The sequence below is a fragment of the Malaclemys terrapin genome, chromosome 3 (genome assembly GCF_027887155.1).
Source record: "Malaclemys terrapin pileata isolate rMalTer1 chromosome 3, rMalTer1.hap1, whole genome shotgun sequence".
In the NCBI taxonomy this organism is placed as follows: domain Eukaryota; kingdom Metazoa; phylum Chordata; order Testudines; family Emydidae; genus Malaclemys; species Malaclemys terrapin.
Genome location: NC_071507.1, coordinates 139,873,273 through 139,886,243, shown reverse-complemented (window position 1 = coordinate 139,886,243; position 12,971 = coordinate 139,873,273). Strand labels below are relative to the sequence as shown.

At 42.5% G+C, this 12,971-nt stretch overlaps 1 protein-coding gene across 2 annotated transcripts in view; it reads right to left on the bottom strand.

Moving 5' to 3' along the window:
- MDN1 (midasin AAA ATPase 1) overlaps positions 1-12,971 on the bottom strand; it is a 187,992-nt gene that overhangs the window by 47,013 nt on the left and 128,008 nt on the right. For both annotated transcript variants that reach the window (XM_054022038.1, XM_054022040.1), the window contains exons 64-73: positions 11,085-11,246; positions 9,730-10,003; positions 8,567-8,802; positions 7,708-7,803; positions 7,348-7,442; positions 6,720-6,844; positions 3,742-3,891; positions 3,368-3,477; positions 2,857-2,930; positions 2,434-2,629 (exon numbers count right to left, since the gene is read on the bottom strand). In XM_054022038.1, coding sequence (XP_053878013.1) covers positions 2,434-2,629; positions 2,857-2,930; positions 3,368-3,477; positions 3,742-3,891; positions 6,720-6,844; positions 7,348-7,442; positions 7,708-7,803; positions 8,567-8,802; positions 9,730-10,003; positions 11,085-11,246 — 1,518 coding nt within the window. The remainder of the gene's footprint in view (positions 1-2,433; positions 2,630-2,856; positions 2,931-3,367; positions 3,478-3,741; positions 3,892-6,719; positions 6,845-7,347; positions 7,443-7,707; positions 7,804-8,566; positions 8,803-9,729; positions 10,004-11,084; positions 11,247-12,971) is intronic.

Sequence of the window (12,971 nt, the reverse complement as noted above, 5' to 3'; positions counted from 1 at the left end):
CTGGCTTCAGAAGTCTCAGTTGTCGCAGGTGGCAGGGGGGACCCTAATTCTGAGCCACTGGTCCTGGAGCTCTGAGCCACCATAGGGGGTGAGGGCCCTTGCAGCTCCCAGCCACTGTGGGTGCTGGGGGGACCCCAGAGCTGTCAGCCGCAGTGGCAGTGGGTGCTGGACTCCCCTTCCATGCCCAGGGTTCCAGGAACAATGGATTCTTCCTAAAAGTTGGGGGGTCACTAGGCTCACCGCCTCTGTAGCCCCACCCCTTCCCCTCCTCTTCCCCCCAAGGCCCCACCCAGGCTAGAGCTGGGCTGGGGAGCCTGGTCCCCTCCACCTGCCCTGGGCGGGGGGCCCGAGAGCAGCCCCCGGCCTGTGTCCCCAGCCCAGGGCAGGTACAGGGTCCACACCTCCCCACAGCTGCCCACGCAGCTCTTAACCTGACCTGGCTCCAGCTTGGCCTGGGGGAAGGGCCTCAGGAGCCAAACAGCCGGGTCATGGTAAGAGCCACCCAGGCAGCTGTTAAGGGGCCACGGACCCTCCACCTGCCCTGGAAGGGGATCCAGGACACAGGCTGGGGGCTGCTCTTGGGCTCTCCCACCTTGGGCAGGTGGAGCATGTGGCTCCCCACAGCTGCCCAGGCTCCCTGGGCTTCTCTTACCTGGACCGGGCTCCAGCTTCCAGCCCGGATGGGGGGTAGGGCCTTGGGAGTGGGGGGGAGGGAGGAGGCGCAGGCGGCCACGCCCATTCACTTTCAAAACTGGGAGGGCCATGGCCCCTTGCCCCACCCTCCCAGCTCAGCCCCATTGTGTCAGTTACTTTTAGTAAAAGTCAGGGACAGGTCACAGGCTTTCATTAATTTTTTTTTATTGCCTGTGACCAGTCTGTGATTTTTACTAAAAATATCCATGACAAAATCTTAGCCTTCATCATAGCAACTTGCTGTAAACCAATACTAAAGCTCCACATACAGCTGAAACCCAAAACATTTTATATCTAGTCAGCATATAATTCAAAAGTCTTGTGGCTTAATCAAAATACTGAGTTCAATTTCACGTTTTGTCCACACCAACACTTGGGGTAAGTAGCAATATAAATCTCAGTTTCTCAATCCACAAGACAGGGATAACCATACTTATTTACCCCCACACTGAAAGACTGAAAGGTTTAATTGGTATCTGCAAACAGCTTTAAAGATACTCAGATGGAGGCTAATAGTTAACTACAAAGTAGCATAATTATAAACCACAGAGTGTCCGGAGTTATCCCCTGGGCTGGTTAACAGTTATTCCTCAGGGCTTTCTCAACTCGCTTATCGCTTGCTGTGGTTGTTTCATTCTTTCCAGGACAGAATTATCTGCATCATTAAACTCGTAAAACGAGCTAATAGTTGATAATCGGCAACAGTATATGCTTCTATTGCAAGGAATACAATAACGTAAAAGTGACCACGTTAGAATTGTATCAGATCCCCTCTCAGATTGCCATACAGAAGTAAAAATGCAAGGACAGAGAGAAAAAAAAAAAAAAAAAAAATCAAACACTCTCCCAGTGTGAAGAAATCAAACAGAATCCAGGAAACTGCAAAATGGGAATATCTGAGCCAATTTTATCCAAGCTAATATTCTCGGGAATTTCAGTAAGATTTTATTTATTAATTTTATGTATTTATTATATAAATTTATTAACCCTTAAAACACTAATACTTCAATGGGAACATGAATTTGTTTCAGAATGTAAACTGGATAACTTCCCCTCTTGGCTGGATTATATGCTAATAGAATTTAGAGCTGAATCCAGGAAGGCTAAGAGTTATCAATTTATTTGAATCAGAAATCCTCCTCCTCCTCACTTAATACCATAGCCCTTTCAGACAGAAAGGCAAAATAAGCCATCTTCCCTGTCACTGTTATTGTATTGACTAGGTAGGTAAAAGACCACCACAGCCAATGCCTGAGTACCTGGAGATAATGTACACATACACTAACAGATCTTAACTTGAATATAGATTACTCTGCATTGCAAAGCTTACTGTGCAATACTGACGCTAAGCATATTCATTGCATTCCCTCCCTCTTGACCCACCATTTTATCACACAAATCACAACTGAAACACAAAAGATATACACCTCTACCCCGATATAATGCTGTCCTCAGGAGCCAAAAAATCTTACCGCATTATAGGTGAAACCACGTTATATCGAACTTGCTTTGATCTGCTGGAGCGTGCAGCCCCACCCCCCCCAGAGAGGTGCTTTACCGCGTTATATCCGAATTCGTGTTATATCGGGGTAGAGGTGTACTTTAAAAAAACTTTGACAACACCCAAAGAAGAGACTTTTGGCATTGACTTGTGCAGAAAGTCATATAAAAACAAAATTGACATTCAAATCAGAATGCAGAACATATCCTGCTTGTAATTAGAATAAGAAGTGCAGATACCTGGGCAGCATCTGTTCTAGCAGACAAAGTTTTTCTTAGTATGCTGTTTAACCTTTGAACTTTAGTCTCTTTGTTCTCAGACTCTTCCTGCCTCTCCAAGCAGTCTAGCGCTTCTTCTTTATCACTCTCAACCAGCGCAGGTCGACAGGGCTCCTTCAGAACAGATTCAAACTTCTTCATGAATTTAAAGAGGGTCCTAATCACCACAGAAAAACACAAGATTATCAAACGTTCTTTTCTTGAAGTTTTCTTATCTTCTGAGAGCAGACATGGTTCTATGGTACAAATGAAACCCCAGTGATGTAACAAGCTCAGTGCTGCAAAGAATCCAACTAGCAGGAAGTTAGAAATACAATATGTGCATATACAGTCTACCACACTGGATCCCAAAATGGTCCCTTTCTTCCGAAATTTCCATGTTACCTGTGTGTCTTCTCCACTGACTGTTTTATAGCCCAGAAGCTGACATCATTCCATTTAGAAATTTTCACAAATGCCTGTAATAGAAGACAAACTGCTAATGAAATATTCCTTAAAAACCACAATGCAGTATTTGCATTTAGAAGCAATCACAAAAAAAAAAAGGATGTGTTAAGATGAGCTGACAGCCCCAAATAGCAAGGCATTCATGTTCACCTTCTGCCAGTGTACACATTTGTGCTTGAAGCGTTGCACAGACAACGTGGTTAGATCCATATGGGCCTCATCACTCTGCAGTAATCTCTCTGGTTAAGTGGAACTGACTAACTCCAGACAAAAACTGCAACCAACCCTCCCACACAGCTAATTTTCACACAAGGTGGAGTGTGAGGAAGGCTTCCATAGGAATTTCAGTAACCAGTAGAACTATTCAGTACAGTTCAAACAATGACACCTGCTTCACTGTTCCTTTGGACAATTCAGCCCATTGTCTGAGGAAAGCTTCTATTCTTACCTTAAGTTCTTTTTCTATAGGCTGACGAAGTTCAGTTATCCTGGCCTGTACACATTCTGCAAACTGCTTGTAATAATTGTATAGGTTCCAAAGAATGCTGCACAGCATGTCTGGAAGAGAACAGAGCTGTAACAACAAGCTTCTTTCAAAGATAACATTTTCTTCACTATCAACATCCATTTCTTTGGATTCATGAAACCCAGCAATACAGATAGAAACGCTATGAAAGCAGGGCAGCAGGCACTACTGTAAGTGAGCTGTATATTGCACCTGTGGACTCTTGTAATCATGATTCCAGACACTGGAAACTGGATAGTTTATTGCTCTAAAGAGCAAGTTATAGCCCCATTTACAAATGATAAAAAAGTACTTACCCTTTCCTTCTACTTGAGGCATTAGCAGGACATGACAGTGAAAAACCAACAGTGCTTGAAGTCGTGTATGAAATTCCCCCAAGGTAGATCCTTCAATAAAAGCTTGCAGTGTGTGGACCAGCACTGTTAAGCTCAGCTGCTCATTGGTTTCTGTGATTTCATCAGGGTGGGATTTTAAGGAAGAAAAAAGAAAATTCCAACTGAACATTTTAATTTGCCTGCTACAATCCGTATTGTGAGAGAGTCCAAATCAGGATCTGGCTTCCTCAGGCTAGTTTCTGTTAGGGCTGTCGATTAATTGCAGTTAACTCACACGATTAACTCAAAAAAGGGAATCACGATTAAAAAAATTAATCGCGATTAATTGTAGGTTTAATCGCACTTTTAAACAATAGTATACCAGTTGAAATTTATTAAATATTTTGGATGTTTTTCTACATTTTCGTATATATTGTATTCTGTGTTGCAACTGAAACCAAAGGGTATATTATTTTTTATTATAAATATTTGCACTGTAAAAATGATAAAATAAATAGTATTTTTCAATTCACCTCATACAAGTACTGTAGTATAATCTCTGTCGTGAAAGTGCAACTTACAAATGTAGATTTTTGTTTGTCATATAACTGTACTCAAAAACAAAACAATGTAAAATGTTAGAGCCTACAAGTCCACTCAGTCCTATTTCTTGTTCAGCCAATCGCCAAGACAAATAAGTTTGTTTACATTTATGGGAGATATGCTGCCCTCTTATTTACGTCACCAGAAAGTGAGAACAGGCATTTGCATGACACTTTTCTAGCCGACATTACAAGGTATTCATGTGCCATATATTCTAACCATTTGTATGCCCCTTCATGCTTCGGCCACCATTCCAGAGAACATGCTTCCATGCTGATGACACTCGTTAAAAAAATATGCGCTAATTACATTTGTGAATGAACTGCTTGGGAGAGAATTGTATGTTACCTGCTCTGTTTTACCCACATTCTGCATATATTTCATGATATAGCAGTTTCGGCTGATGACACAGCACATGTTCATTTTAAGAACACTTTCACCGCAGATTTGAGAAAACGCAAAGAAGGTACCAATGTGAGATTTCTAAAGATAGCTACAGCACTCGACCCAAGGTTTAAGAATCTGAAGTGCCTTCCAAAATCTGAGAGGGACAATGCTTGCGGAGCATGCTTTCAGAAGTCTTAAAAGAGCAGCAATCCGATGCAGAAACTACAGAACCCGAACCACCAAAAAAGAAAATCAACCTTCTGCTGGTGGCATCTGACTCAGATGATGAACATGAACATGCTTTGGATTGTTATCGAGCAGAACCCGTCATCAGCATGGACACATGCCCCCTGGAATGGTGGTTGAAGCATGAAGGGACATATGAATCTTTAGTACATCTGGCACATAAATATGTTGCGACGCCGGTTAAAACAGTGCCATGCGAATGCGTGTTCTCACTTTCAGGTGACGCTGTAAATAAGAAGCGGGCAGCATTATCTCCTGTAAATGTAAACAAACTTGTTTGTCTGAGCGACTGGCTGAACAAGAAGACAAATTGAGTGGATTTGTAGGCTCTAAAATTTTACATTATTTTATTTTTGAATGCTTTTTTTTTTTTTTACATAATTCTACATTTGTAAATTCAACTTTCATTATAAAGAGATTGCACTACAGTATTTGTACTGGTGAATTTAAAAATACTATTTCTTTTGTGTTTTTACAGTGCAAATATTTGTAATACAAATAAATATAAAGTGAGCACTGTACACTTTATATTTTGTGTTATAATTGAAATTAATATATTTCAAAATGTAGACAACATCCAACAATATTTAAATAAATGGTATTCTATTGTTTAACAATGTGATTCATTTTGATTAATCTTTTAAATCGCTTGACAGCCCTACTTTCTGTATGAACCCAGGGAGAGATATTCGCTGTCCTGAAAAAACTTGCATTCTAATTTGAAACAAGCCACAACAATAGAAGGGAAAGAGGAAGCTGAGTGGTAATGAGTTCATATGATTGCAGAGGCCAGGTACATGCACAACTTGATGGTTCCAAATCATTTTTTATTTTTAATCTTTATGAATAAAATAATTCTCAACCATCCCAGACTACCTCACAATCTAGAGATCATCAATTGTTCAGTTCCTTGTAAGCTTCATAGCAAGGGTGGGTCTCAGACAAATTTGAAAGTGCTAAGGATAGTGGCTTAATGGAACCAGTATCGGGAGAGTATGTGGGGTGGCGGTAGGGAGAAGCAAAACCACTTTTCTGACTGAAAAAAAATCAAGAGCTTGTTTTGAACAGTCCTAGAATCAATACAGCTGAGCTTGAATGGTAAATTCGGCATGAAAATATCCCTCTTTAAGGAGGGGAGTCCTTCCCTGCTGCAGAGGAAGTTACTTTTGCAGCTTTAGAGAATTGCATGCTGAGCATGTGCAGCTGTTTTACACTAAGCCTGTAAAGTAGACATCTGAGGACAGTTGCTGTGCATGCTATGTGATGAAATAACTGAAGTGTGCAGAGCCAGAGGGCACTTTGTATGGTGTGCAGAAGAGAACTCAGGTTATGAGCTCAACGTGCCTTCTGTGGCTGTAGAGAAAGACTCCCTCCCGCAGACCCCCCAGCTTAAAAATACCACTTAGTGTGATATATGATTGCTGAAGTTCTATTTCTAACCGGTCATTTATCACAGGCATTTTAGCAGCAGCAGAACTGGGAAGGTGCCTGTACTAGAGAGTGGAGTACACATTCCTATGAGATGTGTACTTAAGTGGCAGAAATAAATATGCAATACACATTGTATTTGAGTAACAGTAAGTATGTGAACATGTACATTATTATAGCACATTCACCAAAGGGAGCAGGAATTAAGGTTGTGTGGTATTTTCTGTTTAAGTGCTTAACTGTGCACCCTTAATTGATGGAGCTGTATTATACATTCTTAGCAGGACAATAGTTACCTTCTGTGCTCCCCTCAGTTTGCTCTTGCATGTACTTTTCAATCATCTGATGGATTGAGAACCAGTGCTTTGTGGATTTTTCTGTGTGCCGCTTCATAGTATTGTCCAGACTAACCGACCAGCAGCTGGAAACAGGTGGGGGAGGGAAAGCAAGGTAATTATTTATATACTTAAGACTCTAAAGTAGGGTGAACATTTGTTATTCCTTATCTCTGTCAAAATTAGGATTATTTTCAAGCAGAAAACTGAGTGTGTAAGTAAGAGATTACATAACAGGCAAAACTAACCACTTAAGTTCCCAACTTAAGTTCACTACCACCTGAAGAAGAACAACCAATGCCATCACTGGCATCAGGGCTTAGGTATTTTGCCAGTCAGGGCTGGAAATATTTTTTGACCACCCTGTTCCCCAGAATGGCTGAGCAAACACCAAACAACCCCCAACCGACAACAATGTGGCACTCAAGGCAACAACCCTGACTAGCATGGTGGCAGACAATAGGAGAACATGATCCACATTCAGGCTTCTGAAGACACTGCATTAAAACTAAGAGCTTAAGATATGGAGACAATGGTGCATGACACTCAAGAAAGAAATGACAAACAGTAGGGAACTGACAATTCTTACTTTAACTCCAGTCTACGCCACTGGATGATCAACTGAGTGACCAAATCAAGATGTCTCCACAAAGACAAAGCTCGACTTGCATTCTCCTCCCAGTCCTGAAAGAGAGAAATTCCTCTTTATGGAAGACGAGAACTCGCATGAGAGAAAGAGGCATTAAGCATGACCGAACATTCCCCCTCCCTTACCACACAGGCTCATGTCCCATGTATTTGTGACTAGCACTGGATTTCACAAAAAGCTCTATGTTGGTTTTATTATAGAACCAACACTTAGGTCACTGTCTCTTGCCACAGCCAACGATTTTACTTGCAGGTGAGCTATTAACTTGAGAAATTAAAATGGTTTCCTTTCCCCTCTTACCTGTGACTTTGCAAGCAAAATCTCTAAGCCATTCAGGAACTTTGAGAGAGGACTGGAGAGTGGGAAGCTACGGATTCTGTCCATCACAACCAATAGCTGCAACAAGAAATACATAAGTGACAGATGGAGTTTCCAACTCAGGGTAGTTGGTCAACCCACATGCAACACTTGAGTTTGAGCTAATCTACATTCAAACAACATGAGTGCTCCCCTTCTTTGGAAAAGAGAAAACCTTTTTATTTTAAAATGGCCTCTCCATTTTAGGATTTAGACCAGGGAAAGCCAATATTACACAACACATAAAAGCATTACACACGGCCCAAATATAAGAGCTTCAGCCAACATTAGTGCTTATGGCACTTCGCATCACTCTTCAGTGAACAGAATGGACTAGCTCCAGAGGGAGTCGCATCAAATCCTACCAAAGTGAAGCATTAGAGAAAGGAGAAGACCCTCACTGTTGAATAGAAGTTACTCTGGAAAACCTGGAGCCTTAAATGAGCTTATAATGAAAAAACATTGTCTTACAAGTCATTAGAATGAACTTTGAGTGTTTGGGATCTGTAAAACACAGCATATTACCTTTACATTTGAATTGAAGATAGCATATGTGTTTACATAAGCAAACTTATCAATGTTATGCAATTGGATCATGTTGCTGACAGGTAGCTAACAAGCTACAAAATTATCTTAATTTACCAGGATATTACTATATTATTACTGTAAAAAATAATTATTTCATAACAACTAAATAATTAGATTCTGATGTGTATATACAAACACACACACACTGGGGTGCATTACACAGACACCCCCGCCCACACCCATTTACCTTGAAAGTTTACTGTAATGCTCTCACCTGCATGAGTGCAGGGTGTTCAGGCCATTCTTGCAGTAACCTGTTTACTTCTTTAGTGAAGTTATCAAGTACAGGCTGGCATTGTCGAACTTGCTGAATATTTGGGTGCTGGTAAAAGTCATACGGGCCATCTTGTTGTATGATGAGATCTGAAGTCACTTCCTCAAAAAGTGTATTGTGGAGAAGTGTGCCAACTAAAAGCTGGCTACCAAGAAGATAATCATTCATTTCAGCACCTAAGAAGCCAAAAAAGAAGAACTCATACATTTTGTGATCACTTTTTCATTCACCAGAAACCTACATGTTTCTTTGTATGCCTAGAACATTATTCAAAACCTTAAGACATTGTATATTTTTCAAGTATGAGAATGTTTAAAGTATGAAGCAATAAAGTGTGAATGCAGAAGGAAAAGGCTTAAAAATTCAGGTCGGTTGTTTTACCAGATCTCTGAACAGCAATAAGTTAGCCTGATCTACAGCATGCTCCAAAAATGGTTTGTGGTTGAATGGACAGAGTGGCAGGTAAGTAAGCAGTTCTACTCTGAGAAGTGATTAAGATCATATCCTGGAGAGTCATGTATTATTGTTATAATTATTTCCATATCAAACATGTTCAATTTGCAAGTAAAGTCCATGTCCTCCCCCGCCCCACCCCTTTATTTCTAGCCCCGCAAACTCAGTTTAGGAAAGGAAAAATCAAGCTAGGTTTTCTTTCTTCCTTCCTCTGGTAATTAAAGGCTTTCCAATCCAAATTAAACCCACAGAGAAATCTGTGAAACCCCACTGTCTTTAACAGGGCTACACAGATGCAAGAGATTGGAATGTCAACAGTTCTGAATCACAGACGGAATAGGATCCAGCTCACTCTTTCTAATTGGCTCCACATGGCTGAAATGTGGAATGAAAAAAGGCTGTAAAAATCTGACAAAGAATTCAGAAGATATGATTCTGAATACACACAGGGAACAGGTCTATTAGAAGGTGCCATTTTTAAGTGATCACTTTTCAGGGCAGAGGCATGGTTAGCATCTTAGACAATGCCAGGTAAACATTGGTCTAAGACAAAGTATATTTAATCTGAAACAACTGCAGGTAAAGCTTAAGCATGAACAACAACCTTAAGAATTAAAATGGTATGCCTGAAGTACGACTAACAGCCTTACCTATCAAGGGATAGAAATGTGCCACTAGAGAAGCACCAGTCTGATAGCAGGAAAGAAATGCACTGAAATAATGTTTAGCTTGAAGTGGGGGCAGGCTCTGTTGATACCACAGGGACCGTGCGAAGTTTAGGCACAACTGCTGATGAATCATCATCACTGTTTGCATTGAACTCTGGGATAAGAGAGTTATTTCAGTGGCTACTAAATCCTCTGAGTCATCTTCATTTTCCATTTTTTCCTCTAGACTTGCCTGAGCTGTGATATCTTCAAAGTCCTGTAAGTCACATTAAAATAATAGTTAACTTTACCCTGCCTGTATGCTACATTTACTATTTGTATTGTACTAGTAACCAAAGGTCCCCTGTGCTAGGCACAGGTAGCAATGTTTACTGTCCAATCTAAAAAAGAGACAAGTGACCATAACAATGGGCTTGTCTTCACAGGGGCAGCAGGTCTAGACAAGACCCGCTAAACTGATGGAAGAGCGCTTTCTGGTTGACCCCAGTACTCCTGCTCCCCGAGAAGAGTACAGGAAGTCGACTGGAGAGCGTCTCCCATTGACGCAGCACAGTGAAGACACCGGGGTAAGTCGACCTAAGCTACATCAACTCCAGTGTGAAGACACGCCCAATGAGAGAGAAGAGGAAGAGAGAAACAGTAAGAACATAGTTACACAGGCTAGCTAAGTGCATAATCTGGTGACTTCAAACAATTTCTTTTAAGAGGGGAAATAGGAGGTATTCTCTTTGGCAGACCCTTCAGCTTCAGCAGGTTTTACCAGATCACCATCAAGTTCTAGCATCTTACTATTGCATGATAAGTGTTCTTACTACATTTAGGAACTGCCTATAAAGTTTATTCATCTGAACAACAGTAGACATTGGCTAAGTCTACACTACAGCCTATGTCGGCATAACTTATGTCCCTCAGAATTATGTGTTATTATGCGAATAAACCAGCCCCCAAAGCAACATAAGTTACACTGACATAAGCTTCTCTAGCCAACAGAGCTTCTGATGTTCATGGAGGTGGTTTTATTATGTTGACAGGAGAGCTCTCTCCTGTCGGCACACAGCATCTTCACCAGATGCACTGCAGCAGCACAGCTGAATCAGTACAGCTGCGCCGCTGCAGCGCTGAATGTGTAGACCTGGCCATTAAATCCAAAGACGACTGTCCACAAACTAAAAAGAACAAAAATTTTTTAACAGTACACACAGAGTGCGCCATTATCTCAAAATCCTTCTCACATTCTTCTCCTGGAGAAGAGAGAAACTGATTCATTTCTCCCTATGAAAGAAGTTAGTTTTTTAAAACTGTACAATGCATCTTTCCATAAAATATTATTCTTCTACCTTCTCATATAGAGGGAATCTCCTCCTAAATTCTCTCTCTTCCTCCTCTTCCTCACTTCGCCCCGTTCCATGGCTCTTACTCCTGTATCTGTACAGACGGCTTTCTTGCTCCTCCTGCTCCTGGGTGCAGCGCTCCTGTTCATCCCATTCGTTTATAATTGCCTGAGAAACCAGAAAACTGTGAGAATTCTTCAGAAATTATAACACACACACACAAACCCCACTTGCCTCAGCACTGAGGCAATGTCTTTGTTTTTCACAGTATGCAATATTATTACGTGTGTCTAGGGCCGGCTCCAGGCACCAGCAAAGGAAGCAGGTGCCTGGGGCGGCCAAAAGAAAGGGGTGGCAGTCCGTCCGTTGTTGAGGTGGCATGTCCCGGTCTGCGGTGGCAATTCGGCAGCAGCAACTCAATCGCTCCACTTCAGTCTTCGGCGGCAATTGGCGGCAGATCCTTCACTCACTCTCTTCCTCTTCGGTGGCACTTTGGCGGCAGCTCAATTGGGTTTTTCTTTTTTTTTTTTTTTCCTTCACTGCTTGGGGTGGCAAAAAAGCTGGAGCCGGCCCTGCGTGTGTCCAAACCATGCTGAGTGAACACTGCAGTAACATTTCACTTGTAAATTCCTGGAACACCACACCTATGACAACTGTATGAAAAAGATCATGCAAACATGGGCCAAATCCTATAGTTAGGGCCCTACCAAATTCACCGCCATGAAAAACATGTCACAGGCCATAAAAAATCAGCCCCCCTCCATGAAATCTAGCTCTTAGAGGGAAAGGGCAGGGCAGGGCTGGAGGTGCCCCAGCCGGGGGCTCCTATTCTGCCCCGGACTCCAGCTGCTAGTCACAGGTAGGCTGGGGAGGGATAGGACTTACTCTTCCCCTGGTCCGCCGGGGCGGGTAGATCAGAGCCACCTCCAGAAGCAGTGCAGAAACAGCCCCAGAGCTTCCTGCAGCTGTGGGAGGTATCTGGAGGTGGGTCTGATCTCCCCAGGAGAGCAGCCGTGCAAGGGAAAAGCAAGTTCTGTTCCTCCCCATCCCAGCCAGGAGTCAGGCTTGTGGCTTCCGCCCCACGGCTCTATCGGGGCTCAAGGCGCCCAGGCTTGGGGCTTCAACTCCTGCCAGGGCTCCCACCCTGCGGCTTCTGCCAGGGCTTGGGGCATCCATTTTTCCAGGGGGTCCTCAAATTGGCCAGGGCCCGTGGGCCCATGTGCTAATCCTCCGCTGGCCAGGACTAGCAGCTAGGAGCCTCCAGCTAGAGCGCTCCCAGCAGCATGGGGGAGATAGGACCCACCTCCACGAGACTCCTCTGGCTGCAGGAAGCTCTGCGGCTCTGAAGGCAGCACAGCAGTAAGGATGGCAATCCCACAACCCTCCTACAACAGTTTTGCAAGCCCCCAACTCCACCCCCATTTGGGTCAGGACTCCCACGATTACAACACAGTGAGATTTCAAATGTGAACATCTGAAAATGTGAAATTGACTTATTTTCAAATCCTGTGGCTATGAAATTGACCAGAATGGACCGTGAATTTGATAGCACCCTACCTATAGTCCTTACTGAATCCCTTTTCAGAGGAAACCCCTCCTCCCCCCCCCACTGAAATGAAAGGTAGTTTTTCATGGAGTAAGTTTGGTAGGATTTGGTGTTATGTCTGAATATATCTGAACCATAGTGAAACAAACATAAGTACCATTTTTAATTCTATGAAAAAATTGCTACTGTTGCTTTTGACAGAGTATGGAATGTTGTGTTACTCTGGAAGGTTATTCTGGTTCAGCAGGAGAGACCCATATCTAGGCATCACTGTTGAAAGCAAAGCTACACTGTACCTCTGGCATTTGGCTTTTAGAAATATTTATTCCATTTACTCAGGAGACTTT